Source organism: Phocoena sinus, chromosome 16 (genome assembly GCF_008692025.1).
Source record: "Phocoena sinus isolate mPhoSin1 chromosome 16, mPhoSin1.pri, whole genome shotgun sequence".
Lineage (NCBI taxonomy): Eukaryota > Metazoa > Chordata > Mammalia > Artiodactyla > Phocoenidae > Phocoena > Phocoena sinus.
In genome coordinates, this window is record NC_045778.1 from 51,176,691 (window position 1) to 51,194,970 (window position 18,280).

General features: G+C 36.5%; 1 protein-coding gene across 7 annotated transcripts in view; it reads left to right on the plus strand.

Moving 5' to 3' along the window:
- Nucleotides 1–18,280, plus strand: part of EXOC6 (exocyst complex component 6) — a 196,873-nt gene that overhangs the window by 38,043 nt on the left and 140,550 nt on the right. For all 7 annotated transcript variants that reach the window (XR_004346133.1, XM_032607832.1, XM_032607837.1 and 4 more), the window contains exons 5-6: nucleotides 2,365–2,410; nucleotides 6,687–6,891. Coding sequence is in view for 6 of the 7 variants with exons in the window: in XM_032607832.1 (XP_032463723.1) it covers nucleotides 2,365–2,410; nucleotides 6,687–6,891 (251 nt within the window). In the remaining variant the exon portion in view is untranslated. The remainder of the gene's footprint in view (nucleotides 1–2,364; nucleotides 2,411–6,686; nucleotides 6,892–18,280) is intronic.

Genomic DNA, 18,280 nt, shown 5'->3' on the forward strand with positions numbered 1-18,280 from the left:
AATTTTCCATTGTTTTCTTTTTGTCACTTAAGTAGGTTTGCCTTTGGTCACAATTTCATTTTGCTAATAAGAAAACATCCAAAAGTGCTAGATCTTTTCCCTTTTTCGGTCTTGCCTTTCCTCTTATATTTTGGGAAGACTGACTTTTTAGGTTTCTGAGTTTCTGGTGTCTCTGTTAGGGCTCACATATTCCTGGGACATCAAATAAATTCTGAAGAAACTAACCAGTACTTTCTTTACCTGGATATACCCTGTTCAAACAAAAGGAAACAGGTATATGACATCCTTTTTTAATATAGTAAGCTAAAACTTCTGGATATACCCTGTTCAAACAAAAGGAAACAGGTATATGACATCCTTTTTTAATATAGTAAGCTAAATCTCAGTGTCCCATTTTTAACTTATTTTTTTTTTTGGAAGGAACCTGAACCTCCATATCCAGGGCAATAGAATAAGGTGCTTTGTATAATATTTATATAATGTAAATTTAGCTTAGACTACAAATTACATAAACTGTTAGCATATTTTATTAGCTAAAAAAATTGTTTTCTGACTTGTGAGAATAAAGCTTTTTTGTTTTAGAATCACTGAAATTCTGCTCATCTTAATTTCTAATGGACCAGGGATATGTGCACATTAACTTTGAGTAAATAAAATGTCTGCTTATTATGTTAGGTTTTAGGGTTGAGAAACCTATTTCCTTTATAGTAATGCTTAATAATACTTCTTTGTCACCATCAGATACACTGAAATAGTCATGAACACACTCTAGGTTTGAATGCTTTGTCCCTGAATGGTAATAAGCCTAAAAAATTGGGTACTGATGGAATAAGAAAGAGTAAATTCAGCTTATTCAACCCTAGTGGGCTATTTGAAATAGAGAAATAAAGGGAAGTAGAAGCTAGATTTTTTTTTACTGCTACTGTCAAGGCTGGACAGGAAATCTGAGTTCATGTCAACATTGTGTTCTTAACAGCTACATCCAGAACCACTACCTCCTTTCCTCCATGTATCCTTCTATCTAATTATACACTCATACCTACTTTTTTGTGTCAGGCGTTATGGTAGATATTGGAAATATAAAGTTGAAAATGATATAGTCCCAGCTCTGAAGGGTCCCACCATTTAATGTGAATAAAGACAAGAAAGCCATTACTGTACAACTGCCTAACTCCTCCTTAGGTTAAGAGGAGTATGAGAGGATATAAGAAGTCACAGGGTAAACAATGCATTTTCCTGGTGTATTAGTTAATTATTTTTGAGGAAAGCATTATTTTTATATGAAAACAATATGGAAATAATATAAGGCAGTTGTGAAATTTACACGAATTGTTGAGATGAAACAGGAGACTTCAAAGAAAGTTTATACTTGTAGCAGCAGTTTTTTAGGCTCTTTCCTAGGTTATGTGTTCACTGTAATGCTTTGATTGGAAAATGTGAGATATATTGCATTGCAATAAAGGGACTTTGATAGAGATATATATAGAGTCTGCAGAGTTAGGACTGGTTCATTATAGCCACCATTGCAGTTTTTATGGTTTTTCAGGCAGTTAAACAATATCTTTTGTGAACCTGAAGACCCCTAGGGAGTAGCCATAAGACTGTAAAAAATCTGAAAAAAAAATGTGTCTATCTCTCTTGTCTAGGAAAATGTGAGCTGACTTGATGATCTAACAGTAATTTACCTACTTTTATACTTTGAAATTTTACTAAGGATGAATGGTATTCTACATTGTTGCATTAAAACCTTTTTGGTGGCAGTGTGTCTTCTTGCTGAAGCTTATAACAATTTTATTGAATAATTGTATTTCTGAGCCTTCGATGGAAATGATAAAACAAGTATAGATACTTTGTTATGTTTATTTATGCCTTTATTATAATTTACTCTCCGCTGTAAACTTTTGAGTTTTTTGTTTCTCTGTGCGTTTGGTGTAAAATTTTGTTTAATGAGCTGTAACACAGTTGCATTATTTTATTTGGTATATTGACTCAAAATCAATTAATCTCACTGTTGCTCAACTTTCTCTCTCAAATAACTAAAATCCAAACTTCCACTGCAGGAAGAGATAGTAAGTTTCTGATTAGGATAATTGTTACTAGGTTGATGTCTCAGTTATAGGTGTCAGCATGTACAAGTGTTCCCAGTTCAATATAATGTATTAATTTATATAATATAATGTTCAATATATGTAGAAATTAAAATGTTTTAATTTAATTGAAGTATAAAATTTTATTTGAAAATATAAGCCTAAATCAAGGTATGGAGAAAATTACTGAATTTATATGTTCTTCCCTGCTTTATTTTCATCTCTCAAAAATTTTTTTTATTTTGAAAGCTAAAATAAGTTATATTTTTTAATGCAGTGCTGGAAATGTACAGTAAGCTGAAAGAACAGATGAGTGCAAAAAGGTGAGTTGTTTTCTTTCCTAATTATTTTTAATAAGAGTTTTTTTTCCTATTACTGAGAGCATAGATAAAATTACTGTAAATTATAGTGACTCATCTGAAGTTTTGCTTTTCTGTGTTTAACTATTCTTTGTTAATGCAATTTGCCCATCAGGATCATTCAGTAAAGCAGTCCTTAGCCATTTATTTGTGGATCCTTGTCCTTTGTAATTGATATCAGAGATTGATAATATTGATGAAGAACAAATAGACAACTGAACAGGAATGAAAAAATATTGATTAACTTAACAACACGCTAACGTTGCACACAATCAAAGGCTAAGTGTGTACTTTGTGAAAGCAAAGCGTGGGTAGTTACATTTTGACAATCTGGACTAGTGTAGTTCATGTTCTCTTTTATAATACATATGAATACATGACAGATGAAAGATAAAGTGATTTAAAGTAGTTTATGAATTGCTGTAGGAGCATTAGATGTAATTATGTTTAAAATGTTTTAAAGATGAACAATTTTAAATTACATAGAAAAATCAGAACGAGATGTGTTTGAAATAGGGAAATAATCATTTCTTCTCGTTTATTAATAACTGCTTAATTATCACATCGCAGTATATGCAAATTTATACTCAGATTTGTGTATGTCCTGCTTCATAGTGCTTTACATTGAATTTTATTGGTCTTTACCAATTGGTACTAATTAGTAGAAGGATTTTGTTCCTAACTAATACATGAGCCATAATCTATTCTGAAGGCGTCTTTTATTTTATGTGTATATTATTAATTTATTATATTTTATCTATCAAAGTTGTACATCCTCATATTTTAAGTACAATAATAGTTAATAGTTCTGTGTGTTTGTTGCAAAAAAAAAAAACAGACATCACCTTCCCTTTTTGCCATTCACCATTCCTCCTTCCTAGGGGCAAAAACCTTTACCTCTTTTAAGAAATTATTTTGGTATTTACATTTATGTCATTAAATAACTAACTTTTACTATTACTTCTCTATTTTTAAGCTTGTAGCATTATATATTTCTTCAGATATTTCATAATCTAATATTTATATCTAAATTTACCCAGTTGTCCCCCAAATGTCTTATATCTTCTTTTCCTTCCTGAAATATTGGTTAGTATGTATTTTTTTGTCCCTGTAATCTAGAATAGTCTTCCCACTTTTCTTTGTTTTTCATGAAAAACAAAGAAAAGGTTAGTTGTCTTGTACACCAGGGCATTTTGGATTTGTTTGATCATTCTCTCATGATTAGATGCAGATTACATGTTTTTGGCATGAGTACAACATAAGTGGTATTGTGTATGACATCAGAAGGTATATGCTATCAGATTATCTCTAGGTTATCCTATGTTTGATCATTTGCTTAAGGGGATGGCTATCAGATCTCTGAAGAAAGGGTATATTTTTCTCTTTGCAATTAATATGTAATCTGTGGGGGGTGATATTTTGAGTCCTGTTTCTTGACAATCTTTCACCCAGTGGTTTTAGGGTTTTTATTTTAGTCACTTATCACATTGGGGTTACAAAATGGTGATTTTTGTACTTCTATCATTCCTTTAACATTTATTAGCTGACTTTTTTTATGTAAAGAACTTTTCCTCTTTTTAGCTCTTTGTTTTTCTGATTATCACTATGGACTCACAGATTTTTAAAAAATAAATGAGTTATAATCTGTAATTCTCTTTATTCTTTTTGATGCACAAATTGTCCCCAGCTTGGCTAGGGGAACCCCTTAAGCCAGTTCCTGTGTCCTCATTTGTCTTTGAGTGCTTTCTTGCTTATCATACAATGAGTGAGATGTTCCAGACTCATGTTGTACTTTTCTTGCCCTAGATCTGGAGCCGTCCTCCAAAGTACAGCTCCTTTTAGTGAGTAATGGTATTTAGAAACTAAGATCTGCATCTGCATGCTAGGTAGGCTTATTATATAACACACACACACACACACACACACACACACACACACACACACACCCTATCTTTCATGCCCTCCACCTTCCACATTTGCCATTGACAAGTCTGAAGTCATTCTGATTTCTCATCCATAGTTTGTGACCCACATTTTCTCTCTTTTAGCATCTTCTCTTTGTCATCTGTGTTCTGTAATTTACTGGTGTGAGCTTTGATGTGGGTGGGTCTGTTTATTTCCATTGTGCTGGGTACTACGTGAACCTACTTTTGTTTTTTAGTGAGTTTATTTTTAAAACTTTTTTTTAGTTTTATAAATTTATTTATTTTTGGCTGCATTGGGTCTTCGTTGCTGTGCGCGGGCTTTCTCTAGTTGCAGCGAGCGGGGGCTACCCTTTGTTGCGGTGCACGGGCTTCTCATTGTGGTGGCTTCTCTTGTGGAGCACGGGCTCTACGCACTCGGGCTTCAGCAGTTGTGGCATGTGGGCTCAGTAGTTGTGGCTCGTGGGCTCTACAGCGCAGGCTCAGTAGTCGTGGCACATGGGCTCAGTTACTCCCTGGCATGTGGGATCTTCCTGGATCAGGGATCGAACCCGTGTCCCCTGCATTGGCAGGCGGACTCTTAACCACTGCACCACCAGGGAAGTCCCTCTTTTTCTTCTTTAAAAAAATTATTTTTTTCACACAGATATCAGTGTTTTAAGTCAGGTTGGATGTACCAAGGTCTCTGTTAGTCCAGTGGTTGGGACTCGGAGCTCCCACTGCAGGAGCTTCTTCCCAACCCTGGGCTCGCGAACCAAGATCCTGCAAGCCCCGTGGGGTGACCAAAAAAAAAGAACAATAACAAAGTAAAAAATAAAATAAGACTAGGAAACTAACAGATATGTTAGAAAGAATGTAAAAATAAAAATATAGATGAATCAACAACCGGAAGGTACATCAGTACCACAATAGTAAAAAAGAGGAGGGAAAAGGAAAAAAAAGGGGGGGAGCGAGGCCTGGGATGTGGAGGGCGGGGCCTAAGCAAGGGCGATGGGTGGTGGGTGGGGCCAATGCTCTGGACCCACAGGTCTGGAAAAGGCCCTGGGGACTGTGGGGGGTGGGGCTTAGGCTCAAGGAACAGGAGGTTACCAGGCGTGCCCCCCACCCCTGGTCTCAGAGGGCGGGGGACCTCACCTGGGAGCCCAGCAGGCTTCCTGGGCTCCAGTGGTCGGCGCAAACACCCTCCTCTCCTCTCCTGCTCCTCCGTCTTGGAGGGCCCCTCCCAGCTGCCTCTCCTGATCTCCCCAGCCTCCCTCCTATGCCCCCAGGACCGGCGTGGCCTGGATGGGGTTTTGGAGGTGGGGGGACAGGCTTGGGAGCTCAGCAGGCTCCCCGGGCCCAGTGGGCCAGGCGATCGCCCTCTGCCCCTCTCCCACTCCTTCCGGAGAGTCCCTCCCACCTGCCTCTCCAGATCTCCCTGGCCTCAGGGGCACCGATCCTGTCTGGCCTCCACTTCTCCTCCCCGCTCAGTCCCCCTACCTCCAACTGGTTCACTCCCATGTCCTTGGGCGTCACAGCCCCGCACCAGTGGCTGGCAGGCGCTCTAGTTGTGGGGAGATGCTAACTCCACGTCTTCCCACACCGCCATCTTCACCAATGCTTTTTTTTTTTTTTTTTTTTGCGGTACGCGGGCCTCTCACTGCTGTGGCCTCTCCCGCTGCGGAGCACAGGCTCCGGACGCGCAGACTCAACGGCCATGGCTCACGGGCCCAGCCGCTCCGCGGCATGTGGGATCCTCCCGGACCGGGGGACGAACCCGTGTACCCTGCAGGTGGACTCTCAACCACTGCGCCACCAGGGAAGCCCTATTAATGGCTTTTTAAATGGTTTTTGTGACATAATATTATTTCTAATTGCCTTAAAGAGTGTAACATTTTCCAAAATATTTTTCTTAAAATATATTTTACTTTGATTTGATTTAAACCTGTGCCGTGTACTTTTTTGAAGGTAGGGGATGTGGATGGGAGCGATATCATGAAATCATATATCAAATAACTAAATATTTGATTAAAAATTTCGGAACTATTATACATATATACATTTAAGGTATTGTGATGACTGTGATAATGCTTGTGATGTTATAGATTTCGATGAAATGAAGTAAAGAAGTTGTTTGTTAGTGAATTTTCATCCTGCAACTTTTTCATATGGTTTATAGTTTGTGCTTAGTAAATAGAAATAAATGTTAATTTTTTTAATTTTATTTTTACTGTAACAATATCCTTTTTGTTGGGAGTGTTGGACTGATTATTTGGACTTACTTGTAAAATAAATGTAATAAGAACTTTTTATAGAGTGTTCTTTTTAACTTCTCACAGGTATTATTCTGCTCTAAAAACTATGGAACAATTAGAGAATGTGTATTTTCCCCGGGTTAGTCAATACCGGTTTTGTCAGCTAATGATAGAAAATCTTCCTAAGCTCCGTGAAGATATTAAAGAAATCTCCATGTCTGATCTCAAAGACTTTTTGGAAAGCATTCGCAAACATTCTGACAAAATAGGTGAAACAGCAATGAAACAGGTGAGACTAAAAAGTAGAATTTTATTTGTTTATTGAAGTATAATTGATTTACAGTGTTGTGCCAATCTCTGCTGTACAGCAGAGTGACTCAGTTTTACACATACATTCTTAAAAAGGAGACTTATAATTTAATGTTAGTTAATAATCTAGGTTATAGAATATACCCAAAGTTTACTTTTTCTACTTACATAAAATACTTGTTTTTGTTTAGTTTTAGCCTTTTCTTAGCTTTCCTTATTCTTATTTAGAATGGATTTCATCAGCATTTCTTCTTTTGTTTGCAGTTTTTCCTTATTTAATTAATTATTTAATTAAGTAAAGTTGGTCTAACTTGATTCACCAACTGATCTCTCAGCAATCTTCCCCATGTATGTAGTATCACCTTAACTTCTCAGCAAATTTGGTATAAAATTAGCTAAAAAGAGGCAGCCACAGAGGCAAGTGGGAGCCCTTTTATGCTAAGGTTATAAATTGTTCTCTTTTTAAAGCAACTTGAAAGTATTATCTTTGAATTAACTCCTACAGCTCAGTAACAAAAAGGCAAACAATGGGAGAATATTTGGCAGTTATAAAATTAATGTACCTACCTTTTGAGTCGGCAGTTACTCTCCTAGGTATTTACCAGTGAGAAATGAAAGCGCATCCTCACGATGCTCCATGCTCAGCAGCTTTGTTCACAACTAGCCAGAAACTGGAAACAAACCAAATGGACATCAAAAGGAGAATGGATACACAAATTGTGCTATACTCATGCAATAGAATATTACTTAGCAATAAGAAGGAATGAATTTCGCCCAGACATTATGCTGAGCTACAGAAGCTGGACACAGAAAAGCACACACTTATATCTATTTGCATGCAATTCTAAAGCAGGCAAAACTAATTTAAGGATAAAAAAAAAAAATCAACAGAGTAGCTGCCACTGGGTGGGGAGATTGCCTGGGAACGGACACAAGGGAACTTTCTGGGGAGATGGAAGTGTTCTATACCGTGACAAAGTATATCCGCTTGTCAAAATTGTATAGTTAAGATCTGTATATTTTAATGTATGTAAGTCTTATCTGAAAAAAAATTGTAAACAATGCATGGGGTGTTTGTGGAGTGAGTAGGTAAAGACATAGATGAAACAAGGATGTATAAACATTAACTGTTGAAGATAGGTGATGTGAACTTGAGTTCATTATATTTATCTGTTTACTTTGTATTTGAAATTTTCAGTAATAAAAAGTTGTTTGTTTGTTTGTTTTTGCGGTACGCGGGCCTCTCACTGCTGTGGCCTCTCCCGCTGCGGAGCACAAACTCCAGACGCGCAGGCTTAGCGGCCATGGCTCACGGGCCCAGCCGCTCCGCGGCATGTGGGATCCTCCCAGACTGGGACACGAACCCGCGGCCCCTGCACCGGCAGGTGGACTCCCAACCACTGTGCCACCAGGAAAGCCCAATAGAAAGTTTTAAAATTATTTAAATGAATTAAAACTTATAAGAGTTTGCTTTTAAAACCCCCCAGTAGTAATCACAATGTCATAGAAATAAAGCTGTGTTCATCATGCTTTCTAACTCCTGATTTTTTCTCAAGTATTACAGACTACTTTAGAGAAGCTTTTGTTTTCTTTTTTAAAAAAATTTAAATTAATTATTTATTTATTTGGTTGCACTGGGTCTTAGTTGTGGTAGGTGGGCTCCTTAGCTGCGGCTCCAGGGCTCCTTAGTTGCGGCAGGCAGGCTCCTTAGTTGTGGCATGCGAACTCTGAGTTGCGGCATGCATGTGGGATCTAGTTCCCTGACTAGGGATTGAACCTGGGCCCCCTGCATTGGGAGAGTGGAGTCTTATGCACTGTGCCACCTGGGAAGTCCCTCTGTTTTCTTTTTTTTTAAATTGAAGCGTCATTGGTTTACAGTGTTGTGTTTCTGGGAAGTCCCTCTGTTTTCTTTTTTTTTAAATTGCCACCTGGGAAGTCCCTCTGTTTTCTTTTTTTTAAATTGAAGTGTCGTTGGTTTACAGTGTTGTGTTTCTGGTTTACAGCAAAGTGATTTAGTTATACGTATATATATTCTTTTTCGTGTTTTTTTTCCATTATGGTTTATTACAGTATATTGAATACAGTTCCCTGTGCTAAACAGTAGGACCTTGTTGTTTATCTATGTTATATATAGTAGTTTGTATCTGCTAATTCCAAGCTCCTAATTTATCTCTCCCCCACCCCCTTTCCCCTTTGGTAACTCTCAGTTTGTTTTCTGTGTTTATGAGTCTGTTTCTGTTTTGTAAATAAATTCATTTGTATCATATTTTATATTCCACTTATAAGTGATGTTGTATGGTATTTGTCTCTTTCTTACTTTCTTCACTTAGTATGATAATCTCTAGGTCCATCCATGTTGCTGCAAATAGAATTAATTCATTCTTTTTATGGCTGAGTAGTATTCCATTATATATATACACCACATGTTCTTTATCCCTTCATCTGTTGATGTAAATTTAGATTGCTTCCATGTCTTTGCTATCATAAACAGTGCTGCTGTGAACATTGGGGTGCATGTATCTTTTTGAATTAAGAGTTTTCTGTGGATATGGCCCAGGTATGGGATTGCTGGATGTTATGGCAACTCTATTTTTAGTTTTTTAAGGAACCTCCATACTTTTTTTTCCATAGTGGCTGTATCAATTTATGTTCCCACCAACGGTGTAGGAGGGTTCCCTTTTCTCTACACCCTCTCCAGCATTTATCATTTGTAGACTTTTTAATGATGGCCGTTCTGACTGGTGTGAGGTGATACCTCATTGTAGTTTTGATTTGCATTTCTCTAATAATTAGCAGTGTTGAGCATCTTTTCATGTGCCTATTGGCCATCTGTATGTCTTCTTTGGAGAAATGTCTGTTTAGGTCTTCTGGCCATTTTTTGATTAGGTTGTCTGTTCATTTTTCTAATTAAAGAAATATGTCTGTATCAGATTATTGCCACAGCAGAGGAAATTAAAATTCAGTATATGAAGTTTCTTCCTATTTTAACTTTTAAAGGATTGCCTATAAATCAGATAATCTCCATTATATTTCTATTAATTGTTTCAGCTTTACACAGTATTATATTCTATGTTAATTTGCCTTGTTAATAGATTGTTTTACTTTGAAGATGCATTGAGTTTGAAAATTCTTTACCAGGATGAATTTACTTTAAAAAATGAAAACAATGTACAATAATGTAGGACTTGTGAGGATATACGATAATGTTTTTTAAAAGTCGTCTCATTTTTTAAAAAATTTGTAGTTAAGTGTTTCTTACCTGTAGATGGACTATAGCAGATTTTCTTTTCTTTCTTTTCTTTTTTTTACTTTTCTCATTGTTTTATTATTATTTTTTAAATTTTAAGTTTTTTATTGAAGTATAGTTGATGTACAATGTTATATAAGTTACAGGTTTACAATATAGTGATTCACAATTTTTAAAGGTTATACTTCATTTATAGTTACTTTAAAGTATTGGCTCTATTCCACATGTTGTACAATATGTCCTTGTAGCTTATTTTATACCTAATAGTTTGTACCTCTTAATCCCATACCCCTATATTGCCCCTCCCTCTTCCCTCTCCCCACTGGTAACCACGAGTTTGTTCTCTGTATCTGTGAATCTGCTTCTTTTTTGTTATATTCATTAGTTAGTTGTATTTTTTAGATCCTATGTGTAAGTGGTATCATACAGGATTTGTCTTTCTCTGAATTCTTTCACTTAGCATAATGCCCTCCAAGTCCATTCATGTTGCTGCAAATGGCAAAATTTCATTCTTTTTTATGGTTGAGTAGTATTGCATTGTGTGTGTGTGTGTGTGTGTGTGTGTGTGTGTGTGCATCTATATCTCACATCTTCTTTATCCATTCATCTGTGTATTGGACACAGGTTACTTTCATATCTTGGGAATTGTAAATAATGCTGCTATGAACATTGGGGTTTATGTATCATTTCTAATTAGTGTTTTTGTTTTTGCTTTTGGATGTATACCCAGGAGTGGAATTGCTGGGTCATAGGGTAGCTCTGTTTTTTAGTTTTTTGGGAAACCTCCATACCATTTTCCACAGCGGATGCATCCGTTTACATTCCCATCAACAGTTAATGAGGGTTTCCTTTTCTCCATATAGCAGATTTGATTTTCAAATTATTTTGATAGTTATCTCTTGTTAAGATTAGTTAAATACTTGGTTGACAAAAATTCTTTTTGTTGTTGTTGTTTTTTGTTTTTTGGCCACGCTGAGTAGCTTGTGGGGTCTTAGTTCCCTGACCAGGGATCAAACCCAGGCCCTGGTAGTGAGAGTACTGAGTATTAACCACTGGACCTCCAGGAAATTCCCCAAAATATCTTTATTTGCTGTAAATAAGAAGAAACTACTAAGCAGAATTTAAACCACACTTTTTGCCTCTCTTTTCTATGAAAGCTAGGCCTGGGGCTATTTTCCCTACCATTGGGATGGGGGGAGTATGGTTAGTTGTGGGTGGTGTTATAGGAACAGAAATAGTAGAAATGTACAGCGAGTTAGAGTTTGAACATCACATTAGTAGCCTGGAAAAAATAAATATTAAGAAAGTGTAAGAGGGTAATATTTGAAGCCAAGTTCAGGAAAAGAATCCAGAGATTTTGAATCTAGGTAATATGATTATTCCAGAGAACTATATAGGTTAAGAAAGCCCCGGTAGAACCAAAAGATTGGATATTAACTCACTGTTAAGGTAGAATAAAGTGTGGGATTTCATAGTTTTCCTCTGAAGCGATCATCCTTCTCCTCCACTGCTGACACTTCAACAATTCAAGATGCTCACAGGACTGCTGGTACAATTTATGCTAAAATGGGAGTCAGAGAAGCAATTGATTCTTCCCATAGCACCTCCCATTATTCTCAGGATCTTAAGTCTTCCTGAGTGATTGCCTCTGATCAGTGAATGTTCTTCGCCACTGGTGAGCTCTTCAACTTTATGTTCTTGCCTTCAGTATCTTGCCTTCTTGTTTTCAGTACTTTTTCTCCTACATCTGGACAAGGAATTATGTGTATGCCATGGGGATAAAAAACATAATCACATGGAAGATTTTTCAGTGTGAACAGTAGTTTAAAGTTCATGTTCCATTATACATTTTAATTAAGAGTTTCATTATTAAATTTATTCTCTCTGACCTGTTTTTTGTAGACTGGTTTTGGACTTTTTCTATCTAGGCAGTCCACCAAATCATGGGCTCTAGGACTTAAGGTTTATGATAATTTCTTGCTGGGCAGGAATAGACTCTTCCTGGTTCACCACTATTTTTTTTTTTTTGTATAAACAGTCACGCTCCCTACCTCTGCAACCAAAAGACAGATGTTTTATACAGAAACCTTTCTTAATCATCTGTCTATAGGGATTTTTTCCTTACAATATTTCCTTTAGAAGGTGTCTCCCACAAAACTGAGAGGTTAGAGAGTTTTCTTCTGGTGGAACAGCTAGAGTCCTTAAGATCTGATAAGAAAATTTGTGCTTTGTTCAATTTTGGTTTCCCTTCTTGCACCCATTTAATATCTTGTGGGTTTTTTTGAGCATTGGAAGCCTTCTGGAGTTTCTCATAAAGTGTCATCACTTTGTCAGAATCACAGTTTGGTTCTGGAATCTCCTTAGGTGACATAAATGGAAACCTTGTACTTTGGTAAGTAGCTCCCTCCCTTGGAGGTTCTCTGTATCTTGTGTTTAATTCTATGATCTCATGTCCCATTTATGGATTTGCTTGTTATATATTCACTCGAATGTCCTATAGGAACTTCAAACTTAGCATTTCTGAAAGTAACCTCATTATCTTCTCACTAAATCTGTGTTTTCTGTATTTCCTATCTCAGATAGCAGTATCTCCTATTTTCACAAGCCAGAAACTGGGGAGTACTTTAGACTTTTCAGGAGTATTTATACCCTATGTAGTTTGTTACAAAGTCCTACTTAGTAACTATCTGTAGATTCTGTATCCTCTGCTGTACATACCCAGACTGTTGTTATATCAAATTAATTATTCTTCTTATCTCTAGTATTTTCTCCTTTTGCTTATTATCCTAAAATTCAACTTTAACCACATCAGTCACTCTTCAGTGATTCCCAGTTACTCTTTACCTAAGCTCAGATTCCTCAGCATGAAACAAAAGCGTCATCTCTGGATACTCCCTCTTCCTGTGTGCTACAGAAGTACACATCTCATAAACTTTTGACTACACTGGTTGTTTCCTCTACCTAGAATGCCTTCCATTCTTCTAAATTTTCCAGTCTGATGAATTACTGCTTTTTCCCCCCGCCAAAAGCTGACTTAAGTATCACTTCATCTGTAAAATCTACCTTCCTCTGTCTCACTACTACTAGCAAGAGATGGTCTCTTCCTCCTCAGTGCATATGTCTGTTGTACTTTTCACACTACATTATAATTGCATATTTTGTGTTTTTAACTGGACAGTGAGTTTTTAAAGTGAGGGGATATATCCTATTTATTTTTACCTTCCTGAGATCTAGCACTGTGCCTAGCATGAGATGTACAAAAAGTTTTATTTTTGAAGGAATTTAGAGCTGAGCTTTAGCTTCTCTAGGGAGAATTTTTTAAAGTAAAAGGCAGACTTGCATTTGTATTGGGTTTTTTTTCCCTCATTCTAATGTGATAGATGAATCCACTATGAGTAGTGTGCTGCTTAATTAGTCATTAAATACCTAAAGTTCATAGTCGCAGTTAACATTTTCATATTATATCCCCTGGCACACATTTTAATAGTGTTCTTTAGGGGAAAATGGGACTAAATGGTCAAATAAGTTTTGGAAACCTGGGTTAAATAAAGTTAAGCATATTTCTTATGAATTGTAAATCCCCTGGAAGGGAGGTAAAGTATGTAATATTTATCTTACTTATTTAAGCATAGAACCCTTTTTTCAAGGAGTATCTATTGATAATGTGTGAAATGTTAGTTTTGTACATAACACTGTTTGGAAGCAGTGTTCTAAATAAATAATTTTTTACTCTGAAAACCAAAAATCATAGACAAAATAAGTTTGGGCACAGAGGGAGAAAGGGAATTCTGATTTTTTTTTTCAGTGAGTAGGTTAATAATGGTAATGGAGGAGAAGGGATAATGATTTTCTTAAGCACAAGCCTCTGGAGCCAGCCTTTAGGTCTAGGTGAGGGCAGAGCTAGATTTCTGTGGTTTGCGTTGTCTGATTACTTGGGATTAGAAAGGTCTGATTAGCAGTAGTGTATTCTTCAGAGAAAATTCACCCTGAAGAGGCAGTGGGTAAACTTTCTACATGCTAACAGAACAGAGTAGCTACAATCTGACCTATCACAACAGAGGGAATGTTCCACTAGTATGCATTATGTAAGGACATTAAAATCCTGGAGTTAAGCCTATGTTTTTTTCAATCTCTGATAATGAAGTTCTGATAGTGAAGTATCACTAAAATGCGTAAAAAAAAATAAGGCTTCTCAACTTATTAATCTGTATAAATGTTCATTTTTGTCAATAATTAAGTCAGTTGTGAGATAACAGCTTCTGCATTCCTAGTCTTCACAAGCTGTGGTCATTTTCTGTGGAAAGTAAAATAAGCTTGCAACTTGATACCATAGTTCCTTCTGTGAGGTTAGTAGACATTTTTCTCTACAAATAATCCATTGGAGTTAAGGCAGCATATTTTATGTATGTTCCTGTATGTATCATATCTTTTAACTTTTTCTAGTGTTTTTAAATTAATGTATTTGGTTTTCCTCTTAAAAAACAACTAGTGGTAATTGTTTTGTAAAACCTTGACAGTGCTCCAAACCAAAGGTCATTAAAACAATTGAATCATTATTTGACCTGAATCACTCAAAGGAAGAGGAGTATACTCATTGGTAATTGATATAAAGCTTAACTCTAGGATGCAAAACAAAGTCTAAATAATGGAACTATTAGACATAGACTTTAATATTAATTAGTTAATATTGGCGTGGCCAGAAAGTTCTTTCGGGTTTTTCCATAAGATGTTATGGAAAAACCCAAATGAACTTTTTGACCAACCCAGTGTATTCAAGGAATTATAAGGCAAGATTGAGAATTTGGAGATCATTGGAAACCATAAAACGAATCATCTGGAGATTCTAAAACTGAAAATATATTAACAAATTAAGAACTCATCGTATAGGAGGCAGAACATATTAGACACAGCTGAAGAAAGAATTAATGAACCAGAAGATGGGTCAGAGGAAAATATCCAAATTGAAGCTCAGAAAGACAAAAGAATGGAAAGTACAGGAAAGAGTTTAGACACATGGGGTAAGGTGAAAAGGTTTAATGTATATGTAATTATAGTCCCAGAAGGAGAAAAGAGAGAATAGGGCATAAAAAATATGGACAGACCTTGAAGCCACAAAAGTGCTATGAATTCTAAGCAGAAGAAATACAAACCCATATTTAGGCATATAATAGTAAAATACTGAAAACTAACAAAGAAAAAATTTAAAACAGCCAGAGGAAAAAATGTATTATCTTCAAAAGGACAATAATAATATCAGTCAATAGCTGACTTCTCAGCAGAATCAGTGGAAGCCAAAACACAGTGAAAAGTATATCTGAAGTGCTGATAAGCCTTATGTGTCAACCTAGAATTCTGTACCTAGCTAAAATCTTTTAGAAATGAAGGTGAAAGGAAGGTATTTTTCAGATAAATAAAAACCTAGAGAATTTTTTTTAGCAGACCTGCACTAAAGGAAATATTAGTGTTTTCAGACATAAAATCATCCCAGTTAGAAGGCCAGAGATGCAGAAGTAAATAGAAAGGGCAACTATTTGGGATAAAGCTACATATCTATTGGCTGTATGAAACAAAATCATCTTATAAGGTTTATGTATGTATAGAATTAACAGTGTGAAACAACAACCATACTTAAGTTGGGAGGGGAATTGATATGAGTTTTAAAAACTGTTAAATTATGCTGCTTTCAGAAGACATATCTTACATATAAACATATAAAGAGGTTGAAAGCAAAAGGATGGAAGAGTTGTATCATGAACAGATTAACCAAGAGAAAGCTGATGTATGTACATTAATATTAAAGTAGACTTTAAGACAAAAAGCTTAAGAAAGAGTAACATTTCATAGTGATAAAAGGTTCAGTTCATCAGGAAAATAAACAATTCTAAATTTATTTCTATCTAATAACATAGTCTCAAAATATATAAAGGCAAAAATTGTCAGAATTAAAAGGAGAAATAGACATCTTGACAATCATAATAGATTTCAACACTCCTCTCAGTAACTACTAGAGCCAATAGATATAGTAAGGATTTAGTCCTTTAAAATAATGATTAGCAACCTTGACCTAATTGACACATGTAACACTGTATCTCTTGATTTCAGAATATACATTTTTTTTTTTTCGGTACGCGGGCCTCTCACTGTTGTGGCCTCTCCTGTTGCGGAGCACAGGCTCCGGACGTGCAGGCTCAGCGGCCATGGCTCACGGGCCCAGCCGCCCTGCAGCATGTGGGATCTTCCCGGACTGGGGCACGAACCCGTGTCCCCTGCATCGGCAGGCAGACTCTCAACCACTGCACCACCAGGGAAGCCCCAGAATATACATTTTTAAAGAACATTTATCAAAATTGATTATGTTTTGGTCCATAGAGGAAATGTCAATACATTTCAAAGGATTGAAATAATACAGAACATATTATCTGGCCACATTGGAATTATTCCTGAAACTGGTAATAAATAGATAAGTAGAAAATCCCTATATATTTGGAAATTAAGAAATAAAATTCTAAATAACCCATGGGTCAAAGAAGAAACTCATTTGAAACCAGAAAATATTTTGAATTATAATGAAAATGTGATATATGAAAAACTTGTAGGATATGATAAAAGTCAAATTTAAGGGAAATTTGTAGGCTTAAATTTATAAATTAGGAAAGAAAGGCAGAAATCAATGATCCTAAGTATCCATTTCAAGAAATTAGAGAAACAGTAGCAAGTTAAACTCAATGAAAGTAGAAGTATTGATGTGACACAAAAAGCACAGGCAACATAAACAAAAATAAGTGGAATTACATCTAACTCAAAAGCTTCTGCATAGCAAAGGAAACAGAGTGAAAAGACAACCTACGGAATGGAAGAAAATACTTGCAAACTGTATATCTGATTAGGGGTTAGTCTCCCAAATATGTAAGGAAATCATACAACTTAATAGCAAAAAACAAAACAAAACTAATCACCTGATTAAAAAGTGAGCTAGGGATTTGAAAAGACATTTCTCCAAAGGAGACATAAAAGTGGCCAACAGATATATGAAAAGATGCTAAACTTTATTAACCATTAGGGAAATGCAAATCAAAATCACAATGGGATGTCACTTTACACCTCTCAAGATGGCTATTATCAAAAAAACAAAAGATAGCAAGTGTTGGTAAGGATGTAGAGAAATTAGAACTCTTGCAAAATGTTGGCGGGAATGCATAATGTTGTAGCTGCTATGGAAAACAGTATGGAGGTTCCTCAAAAAGTTAACAATGGGGACTTCCCTGGTGGCGCAGTGGTTAAGAATCTGCCTGCCAATGCAGGGGACATGGGTTTGTGCCCTGGTTCAGGAAGATCCCACATGCCACAAAGCAACTAAGCCCGTGTGCCACAACTGCTAATCCTGCGCTCTAGAGCTCACGAACCACAACTACTGAGCCTGCATGCCACAACTACTGAAGCCCACGCGCCTAGAGCCTGCGCTGCGCAACAAGAGAGGCCACCACAGTGAGAAGCCGCATCCAAGAGCACTGCTCGCCACAACTAGAGCAAGTCTATGTGCAGCAATGAAGACCCAACACAACCAAAAAAAATTAAAAATAAATCAACTAATTAAAAAAAAAGTTAACAATGGAGCTATCATATGTTCTACTATGGGTATTTATCCAAAAAACCTGAAATCGGGGTCTTGACGAATATTAGCACTCCCGTGCTCTTTGCAGCATTATTCACAATATCTAAGATGTGGAAACAATGTAAATATCCATTGACAAATGAATGGATTAAGAAAATGTGGTATGTACCTGTAATGGAATACTATCCAGTCTTTAAAAAGGAAATTATCAGCTATCTAAGTTAGTCAGATTCATAGAATCAAAGAGTGGGATGGTGGTTACCAGGGGGAAGTGAGGAGTTACTAATCAACAGACATAAAGTTTCAGTATAGATGAACAAGCTCTAGGGAATTCCTTGGCAGTCCAGTGGTTAGTGATACCTACCAGGGTTCTTGTCCTTCCCTAATCAGTAGAAATTGACTAGAGGCCAGACAAGAAATTCAGCCAAGGCTTTATTGGGGCCCCTGCTGCAGCAGGGGGGGAGTGAGAACAGACAACAGGTTCCCTTGCTTGCTTACTCCCTGAGGAGG